The 10057-nt window shown below is 43.7% G+C and overlaps 1 protein-coding gene across 1 annotated transcript; it reads right to left on the bottom strand.

Moving 5' to 3' along the window:
- Positions 1-64: 64 nt before the first annotated feature.
- Positions 65-9821, bottom strand: hspbap1 (hspb associated protein 1). Its single transcript, XM_079276749.1, has 8 exons — positions 9728-9821; positions 8411-8609; positions 7407-7594; positions 5030-5166; positions 3911-4082; positions 3070-3153; positions 1605-1706; positions 65-808 (listed from the first exon to the last, which is right to left on the bottom strand). The coding sequence occupies exons 2-8, from the start codon at positions 8604-8606 to the stop codon at positions 368-370; spliced, it is 1320 nt and encodes a 439-aa protein (XP_079132875.1). The 5' UTR covers positions 8607-8609; positions 9728-9821; the 3' UTR covers positions 65-367.
- Positions 9822-10057: the final 236 nt, after the last annotated feature.

Below are 10057 nucleotides of genomic sequence, written 5' to 3'. Positions count from 1 at the left end.
GATCTCGTGCACGTCTTTCCTCAGCATTACGTGTCGTCCAACGACACAGAGACATTACGCACCAAACAAATTCAACATCTCGGCCGTATCGTCTTGAATTAGGAGGCTCATTAGCATACTAAACTGATTCTGGTGGCCATGTTTCTGAACCCAAACCGGATTATCGTGCAGGAAAACAACAAGAGGAAACGTTGGCATCAGGTTACGATTAGCTGCGACTTCTCACATCCGGGGGTTGTTGATCTCAGGGGGCCGAGGCGGGAGGAGACAGGAAGTCACGGTGAAGGAAGCATCACAGGCTCGATCTCTGCAGCCGTAACGTCTTTCTCTCTGCACACCGCTCTGACGTCGGCCCGTTGCTTTGGGCTCATGTCATGTTGGTGCTCCTGTGACTTCCTGCGTGTCTTTCCAGTAGTAGCTCCGTGACCCGGGCGATGACGTCCGGGTGCAGCAGACAGTCCAGCAGGTCGTTCGTGGTTATGGTGGCGAGTACGAGCTCCTCGTGGGTCCCATCTGCAGGGCCAGCTGGTCTACATCGAGTGAAACCGGCTCTACGTTCTTCTTCCTCCTCTTGGGATCGGACCTCCAGATGTTTCCTGGTTTCCGGTGAGACCGCGATGAGATGTGGTCCAAAGGGAACCCTGAAGGCCACAGAATCCTTGATTCTTTCCTTTCCTTGTCCTCCAGAGTCCCGCTTGAGCGGACCGGCGTCTCTCTGGTCCCGGGCGGGTTTGTTGCGTCTTTGAGCACAAGCTCTCAGGGCCAGGTTCACACTCTGCATGTTGTCTTGGTGGGACGCTACGCCGTCCTGCAGCAACACAACACACACCAGATGGTAAAACAAGCGAGTGAGTCCGTTACAGCACATTCCTGAAGTGGTGGAGAGGTCGTTGTATTTCACCAGACGCCGCGCTTACTTCAACGTCCAGCTGGACTACAGCCCCAGACTGGGTTGTAGCTACTCCAGTTCATCATTTAGAACTATTACTAGTCCAAACCATTGTCTATGACTTCCTTTTATTTGTGTAAATATCATCTGTTTGCCAGTGAGAGCAGCGTGTTGTGACATGAGCGCCCCCTGCTGGCCGTTCTGTTCAAATGGCTGCAGGAGTTCACTTTGGTTCTAGAACTGCTCTTCTGCAGGTTGTGTGTTAAAGAGTGAAAGAGGGTTTTAAAAGTCACAGCTCATCACCACGTTGTCACTTTTTATAGATCTGGACACAGAAAGTATGAATTACATCGAGATGAATGAATCATCGTTTGATAAGGTGTTGAGTACCGACAGATACAGATACAGATACTTTTTGGACATTTTAGAAATGTAATCCTGAACATTTCAACCTGTAATTGTTTTAAAAAACTTTTATTTTACATCTTTATTTTCATAATTTATCAAATTATTTCCCCTAATGGTAAAGTTCTGACGGCTTTTATGAATCCATGATATTAATGTCGTACAGATAGAATTCCTTGAATAGTGAGTCAAATTTAACTTTCTCTGACGTCAGCCTTTTAAAATGACTACAGTGAGTGTTCCTGATTGTTCTCGAGCGAGCGTAATAACAATGGAACTGCAGACGTGAGGAAGTAATACCCTTCATCACCTCAGTGGGGTTGAGCCAGTCCTCGGTGTCGTCGTCTCTTTTAAAGGCGCAGGCCACGGTCCTGGTCACGGCCTCGCCGACTCGCTCCACGTCGTCCTCTTCCTGTGTCGGAGCAGAGAAACCAGAACACGAAGAACACGAAGAACATGAAGATCATGAAGATCATGAAGAACACGAAGAACACGAAGATCACGAAGAACACGAAGAACACGAAGATCACGAAGAACACGAAGAACACGAAGATCACGAAGAACACGAAGAACACGAAGAACACGAAGATCACGAAGATCACGAAGAACACGAAGATCACGAAGAACACGAAGATCACGAAGAACACGAAGAACACGAAGAACACGAAGATCACGAAGAACACGAAGATCACGAAGAACACGAAGAACACGAAGATCACGAAGAACACGAAGATCACGAAGAACACGAAGAGCACGAAGAACACGAAGAACACGAAGAACACGAAGATCACATGATGGAGACGCTTTGATCTGTGACCTCACAGGAGCTCCGCAGGACCAAGAGGAGCTACGGAAGCCCTGAGAGGACAGTGAGAACAACATAATCAAAGTGTTTAGAACTGGAGAACGCCGTTTAACAAATCAGTTTTTTTCTGGGATAATCTGTAAAGTTCCTTTGTGATTTCATCTGTGAAAACCAGTGAAACAGTCTCAATATAATAATAACAACTGTATCTATAGAGCACCTTTAATTTACAAAGTGCTTCGACAGACAAAGCAGCAAAAACAAGACGATAATAAGAACAGAAAGCTGATTCAAATAAAATAAAATAAAAACATTTATTAAAATCAACAAATAAAACAGAAGCGACTAAAAAAAGAAAAGTTTAAAAAAGGTTTTACCAGGATACATTTACAAAGTTTCTTTTTTTCGTTATTTGTTGTCGTACTTATTCTGTGCACAAGAGGCTGAAGTGAACACCACCAACTCCTTCATGCACTCTGAACACAAAGTAAATATAATGTTGTGCGTGAGCAAGTTCTCAATAAAAAGGTCACCAGGAGGACATTAATGCTTTTCCTCCTAATTAAATGGTTAAATATTTGCACTATTTTAATATTTTCTACTCTGTTGTTGTTGCTTTATCATAAATGCTGCTGTAGTGAAAACATTTCCCCTGTGGGATCAATAACGTACCGATCTATTAAAACATGGATCAGCGCTGCACTTCAGCCTCTTGTGGCGGGAACGAGTATTACAACAAATACCTGCACAACATAATATATAATAATATTAATAATAATAATAATAATAACAACAATAATAATAATATTAATAATAATAATAACAATAATAAGTAAAATTCACCTGCCAAAACTTTATTTCCCGGTTTTCACAGATGGAAAAAGAATGATGGTGAAAATGATGCTGCGTTTGCCGTCACCTGTTGGTTGGTCACAAACAGCAGGACTGAGCAGACATGATGTATTCTCACCAGCTCGATCCAGGAGTTGACGCTGACCGTGACGGGGTCCACAGACTCCACATAGTGCCACCAGTGTCTGGGGACATAAAGCACCTGAACAGGTACAGACACAATCACTCACCTGCAGCCACGGCTGTACTGACACCAGCCACTAGAGGGCAGCAGACCCCTCACTCATTCATGCTGTGACCTGATTAAAACACATTGATTTACTGCCTCCTCAGCAGTGATGCATTCACGGGACAAAACTATTCTGTTTAAAGTAGTTCTAAGAGAATCATCTCAGTCGAGTTTCTCCCTGATTAGGAGATTTAAGGCCAAAGGTCAATAATTAACATCCAGAGGGACCGCAGGACTCGACAAGAAGCTCTTTCTGTCCAAAAATAGAAAAGCTATCGATGATGAACAGATACAACCAACAGAGATTCAAACAATTGAAGAAAAAAGTAAAAAAAATGCTAAAATGTTATTTAATTTCCATTTTAAGGGTTATTTGCAAAACAAATACATCATTCAAATGATCAGGAAATAAATGATTGTAGTTTTATTTGAATATTTGCTGAACATTTTTTGGGGTCATTATGATTTTGAATGGAGTGTAATAATGAGCTCGTGTTAGTTAAACAGATCATCATTCTACTCTTGTGTCTATTTATGAAATGTTTTCCGTTTTTATTCTTCTGCTTAAGTTCTTTAAATGACAGAAACGTTTTTATCTCATGAAATGAAATTTAACACCTTCAGAGAAACTGCTTCTATATTTCTGGCCCAAGAACATAATGAGTTTTTCGGTCACATTTGGCAGATAATGTGATGATATTTCTCTCTTATTAAAATCAAGAGGCCTGACCTGTCCAGGCTGCAGAGTGACGACGTGCGCTCTGGATCCACGAAACGCTGGGAACCTCCTCAGGTCCGGGTGGACCACGTGGACCCGGCTGAAGACGCTGGACTCCTCGTAGGGGATCCTGGTCGGGTAGAGGTTCACGGTGTCCTCTGGAGGAAACAGGTGCCAGCGCTTCCTACCGAAGGAAACCACTGTTAGCAGGTAATCCAGATGTTTGGGCGGGAGGGTGAGGAGCTCCTCTGGGGTCACGTGGTCGAGTCAAACAGGCATGTTCTGGTATCGTTGGAAAGATAAACGTCTTCTCTTTCAGACGAGATGTCACTGGATGATGGATAATGAACAGATTCCCGTGTGTGCGGTGAGCTCTAGGAATGAAACCACAGACTGCGTAAAGGGTTCTGCTGTGAAGCTCAGTGTGTCGTCCCAGTTCAACTCTAGGAATGGTCAAAGAGGAGGGTTGTACGAATCGTATTACTCACAGAAATAAAACAGCCGAACACACTTTCAACTGTTTTCAGTTGTCACTCGACGAGTACAAAAGAAAATGGCGGCTGTAGTTTTTACGGCAATAAACCACATCAGTGGGGCGGTGGAGAGTTACAGCTCGCTGGGAGGAGAGCGGACGCATCGCCAAAGATGGATATCTGGCTAGCGAGCTAGCGAGCTAGCTCACGTGAGCTAGCGAGCTAGCTCGTCTTTCTCCAGAGTGGCGTGGAGTGAGGCGGAGCTCGACCCGCCGCTGCTGCTGGACACAAACTGCTGTTTGGCTCATTTCCTGTCACCAGTGTAGCATAAAATCATGCTGGAATCTAAAAAACGAGCTAATTAGCCAGCTAGCTAGCCAATTCCACCGTTCTTTAATGCTGCAGTGGCTACAGGGAAATGGTGGCATTAGAAAGCTCGCTCGCCGCTTTGACCATCCTGCCACGTCGATGTGAACGTCAGTTTATCAGTTCTTTTATCGACTGTCTCGCTGATCTTTGTTATTGTTGTCTTGTTTTTGCTGCTTTGTGTGTCAAAGCACTTTGTCAACTCTGTTTTTAAAGGTGCTCTGTAACTAAAGTTATTATTATTATTCATACTTTAGTGCATGTGAAGCCTCAAACACATGCTCCTTCTTACCGTCCTTGTACCTGCAGCACCAGGTTGAAGCCGTATGAGTCCAGGTGACACGGTGTGTTGGCTCCTCCTGTTCCGACCCATAAGGTGCTCGCTCTCCCGTCACGGCCCTCAAAACCAAAGTCAGACCACTTCACCTCCTGCACACACACACACACACACACACACACACACACACACACACACACACACACACACACACACACACACACACACACACACACACACACACACACACACACACACACACACACACACACACACACACACGGTCAGTCGAAGCGATGAGATAGGAAGTCATCACGACTGTCGAGCTCATCGTTATGACTTGCCGTGGGGAAGTCTAACTTTTCTTTTTTTTTGCTGTCAGAAATGGGCTTCCATAAATAATAGACCCCAAATAATGTCGAGCAGTAAGAAAGGTGTGTGTTTTGAGTGACCGGTTCTCTTTGTCCGACATGCTGCTGTGACGGGACCCATTGTAACCAGCAGACGTCTCCAGCGACAGCGTGAGTCGTGAGGAGGAACCGTCAATCACAGAGGTGCAGCGATCAGGAATAATGAGGTCATTACCGAACACGCAGACAGCCGTCAGCGACAGACGGGTCAATCGAGTTTCCTCCCGGCCTCCAGTCAGCTGGAATAATTGCCCCAATAACAACGTACGGCTGAGATGAAGAGAAAAGCAATGAATGTGTGTGGCGCTGTGTTTGGAGAAAGGATGGAGCTTTAATGTCTGCACCCATCGAGGACAAGAACAGAGGATATAAAGTCGCTACGAGCAGAAGGATCAACGCTTTCATTGACAAATGTCACAACAAAGAAAATAAATGACAACGTTGGACAAAAAAAGAGAAAAAATAAGAATATTTAATGCCAGTTTGTTGGTAAGACGATTAGAAGCTGAAGCATATTTTTATAATTAAACTTTAAAGGAACCAGCTCTGAAACTGGTTTATTACCATCTGAAAGAAGATGAACACTGTATGTGATGTCATGCTTTGGGATTAGACAACTGAAACTAGAAATGCTGAAATACATTCATAAATAAAAAATACACACACACACACACACACACACACACACACACACACACACACACACACACACACACACACACACACACACACACACACACACACACACACACACACACACACACACACACACACTCTATATGAAGAAAACTCTCTGGGCTACAGAGCTTTCATGCTGTTTGTGAGGAAGCTGAATTCATTGAAATGTATTTATCATGCAGCACCATCACAATAAGAAGAAAGTTCATATGTACAGATCTGAAGAAGCGGTTGTTCTCTGGATTGTCCTCCGTAGTTCACAGCGTTGATCAAGTCCTCTCTGAACACAACGTCCTCTCACTGCTTATTAATCCGTTCATTCTATTCTTTTATTCTATTAAGCATTATTGTCCTTTGTCTTTAACGATGAATACCTGTTGTAGCAGCCATTACTCTGATTTGTGTTGTACCTGTACATTCTATACTTTTAAGGAAATTATAGTCATGCTACCGATTGTACATCAAACCATGCTAATTATGATTTACTGTTGAACCTGTTAACATGTTACTGCCGAAATGATTATGACGCAATGATGACGTCAGGGGGCGTTAACTCTTTATGGAGACCTCACCTGAGGACGTGCAGGTGTTCGTTCGACTAGCGAGCGGAAGGGCGAACTATTTTCAACCGCATTACGCATTACGCATCACGCATGCCGCATCCCGCATCACGCATCCCGCATCACGCATCCCGCATCACGCATGCCGCATCCCGCATCACGCATCCCGCATGCCGCATCCCGCATTACGCATCACGCATGCCGCATCACGCATGCCGCATCACGCATTACGCATCACGCATCCCGCATCACGCATGCCGCATTACGCATCACGCATCACGCATCCCGCATTACGCATCACGCATCACGCATCCCGCATCCCGCATCACGCATCACGCATCACGCATTACGCATCACGCATGCCGCATCATGCATCACGCATTACGCATCACGCATCACGCATTACGAGACAAGGCGGCTTTTTCTGTTTAAGATGACCTCCATGTATGCTTCTGATGCTGTTCTGGAATAAAAGAAAGATTTGAAGTGACACTACGAGAGAATGCGCGTTAATCGACCGACCGCTCCTACACCTGTCATGAGGGAGATCATAACCCAACTCCTGCTGTTTCTAATGAGCTATTTAAATAAACTGATTTGACCTCAGATGTTCAACTTTCTTTATCACAGACAGATTTAAAACACGATGCCATGCCTTTAACTGTCTGTGATTAAACCACGTGTGACAGTGAGATGACTGACCCGACATGGTCACAGTGTATATCAGCGCAGGAGGCCGGTTACCTCGAACATGGAGGGCCGGTCTTCAAACAGCATTGCGATGTACTTGTAGTCGGCGTAGGCCCAGTACTCTGAGTTTGGGTATTCACAGAAAGGCCCCACATGAGGAGGTCCGGTCTGGGCCCGGGTCCAGCTGAGAAAGTCCTCCAGTCGGGCCTCCACGTAGGAACACTGGGTTTCAAACAGAGGGGCTGCAGAGAGCCAGAAAGAGTTTCTGTGAAACAATATGCTGAAAACAAATACGAAATATACAATTCATGAAGCAGAATGGCAGCACGATGCGTCATCCCAGAGGCATGAAATTTGACTTCACCCACTTGTACGAGAGAGCGACTCGCTGTTTGTCTTCAGTAAACAAAGTGTGTCTGCGGGTGATTGATGGCGTTTATAATCCCTCGTGAGCGATGCCCCGCTGTCAGGAAACGTGATTTAGAAATGTAATTATCAGAGGACACGCTCTCCGTGATCCATCACAGGAGGACTCGTTACCGGAGTTCCTTTCACAGCCACGAGGACGCAAAAAAAAAAAAAAAAAAAAGAGCACAGCAGACACTTAAATCAGGATCGATACACGGCGATCAGGTCGGTCTGAGGATCTGTGCAGCTCATCAACTTACAATATCCTGAAACTGATCAATGACCAGTTATTCAGGACGTCTTGGACGGAGATGGTTTGATTGCTTATAGGAGACTGTTTCTGGATTAATGTCTTAAAGAGTGAATCACTTCAAATGTAGGCAACTTCAGGACACTAGAAAACAGATTGTAAGGAAGATGCATGTGTAATATATATATATATATATATATATATATATATATATATATATATATATATATACATACATACATACATACATACATACATACATACATACATACATACATACATACATACATACATACATACATACATACATACATATATACACATATATATATACACATATATATATATATATATATACACATATATATATATATATATATATATGAATCTTTGTTCTTACTGTTCTTCTCCTCTTTTCTTCCCAGTCTGAATCGGAGGACTTTGTCTCTCAGACAGTGAGACAGACGCTCAGCGGTCCAGAGGAGAGCCGGCCAGCCGGCGGCCATGTTGGTGAAGACTGAGGGCGTCTGCAGATGACGGAGGATCCTCTGGGTCTCCTCTGGGCCGAAGGGTTTGGTGGAGGCGGGGTCCGCCATGACCTGCAGAAAACACTGATGAGTGTGTTTCATCACACAGGACGCAGACAAAGGTCAGCTGATAGATACACTGGTATTTAAGACGTCATTACCAGACGCTCTAGTTAAGACACGTCTTATCTCCTGTAGGACGAAGGTGAACAACAACAAAACGAAATACTTCATCAGTTCACGTGACTGTCACAGATAGTTCACTGATAAAAACACTGTTGACATGTCTGAGGACTTTACAAAGAAAGTCTATTCGTTTTTAGAAGCTTCAGAAACAGGAAGTGTTAAAATCTACATTATAGTAAATATGTATCAGCCAAATCAAACAGTTTACAGGATGTTCAACCTTTGTTTCTTTATAACACATTGAATACGTGACTTCTTTCTTTACAGGGTGTGTATGAAGGTCATAAAGTAGTTTATGAATATGAGATATGAGTTTACAGATGATCCCTGGGCTAAGTGGATAGCAGCTCTTCATAAGTTACCCTACATTTGACACATGAATGTATTGTGAGTACATTGAAGACTACTTTAAACGTGGCTTTACAACACATTAAATACTTCACGTGGGATTGTACGAAGCAAACGCACCGTGAGAAGATTTTAAGCAAGAAGCAGCTCTGGCGTAGAAATAATAAAACTGACTTTTTATCTCATAATTTCTCTTTTTTGTAAATAAAATATTATATTATTAAATAAATAATTATTAACTTTATTAATTTTTTCAGTAACTTGTTTTTTTTGTAGTTATTTTATTTTTTTGTTGGTTTTTTTGCAGCCGTTAATGGGCTTCCATAAGCTCCTCACTGTGAAGCACTTTAATGTCAGTAACAAGCTAACTACGTTAGCTAGCTAGCTTTACGTGACAGAATAAACTGAAGTGGCTAGTTTTGAGCAGCTTAATAACTGTAGGGAACATTTGCTTGACAAGACAACTTGGAAAGGACAAAGTTAACTTCTCTAATTGTCAAACTATCATCACCGGAGATTTGTTTCAGCTATATTGATAAACGGTGTGCTAACTAACAAACGAGCTAACCCTCCACTGTCACGCTAGCAGCTATCCTAGGAATGCTAACGTTAGCTTCGTGGAAAAGAGAAGAGTCTCTCTTTCATAAACAACTCACCTTTTACTCCACGTGCAGCTGAGGTTCGGGCAGGAAGTAAACAAACATCACATGACCCGCTTCCGTCTTACTTCACCCAACGCCTCACTTGTGTGAAATGGACTCCATTACGGCTCTGTGGATGCCACAACGGCCCACCTCAAGCTAATGCACCAGACGAGCCAAAATGGCAGCGAGAGCGACTACAGTTTCCTCCCTCGAAACTATTTCCGTTCGGGCATGCGCAGAAGTACATTTAAGCGACAATAACAGAAGCCAGTGTCGGTCTGTTTGTTATTTAGTGTGATCGACTGAAAGCCCCGTAAAAACGTGCGTTTAACACGGGCCGTT

This window comes from Melanostigma gelatinosum (genome assembly GCF_949748355.1).
Source record: "Melanostigma gelatinosum genome assembly, chromosome: 10".
In the NCBI taxonomy this organism is placed as follows: domain Eukaryota; kingdom Metazoa; phylum Chordata; class Actinopteri; order Perciformes; family Zoarcidae; genus Melanostigma; species Melanostigma gelatinosum.
The sequence above is the reverse complement of the archived record's forward strand: the minus strand, read 5'-3'. Positions and strand labels throughout refer to the sequence as shown.

What these genes read in the sequence shown, in the direction of transcription:
- hspbap1 (XM_079276749.1), bottom strand. Translation starts at nt 8,606, where the DNA reads ATGGCGGACCCCGCCTCCACCAAACCCTTCGGCCCAGAGGAGACCCAG. An exon ending in GTGCTGCAGGTACAAGGACG is followed by an intron (nt 4,083 to 5,029) that starts GTAAGAAGGAGC and finishes TTCCTTCGGTAG; the next exon opens with GAAGCGCTGGCACCTGTTTC. An exon ending in ACTGGCTCAACCCCACTGAG is followed by an intron (nt 809 to 1,604) that starts GTGATGAAGGGT and finishes GTGTTGCTGCAG; the next exon opens with GACGGCGTAGCGTCCCACCA.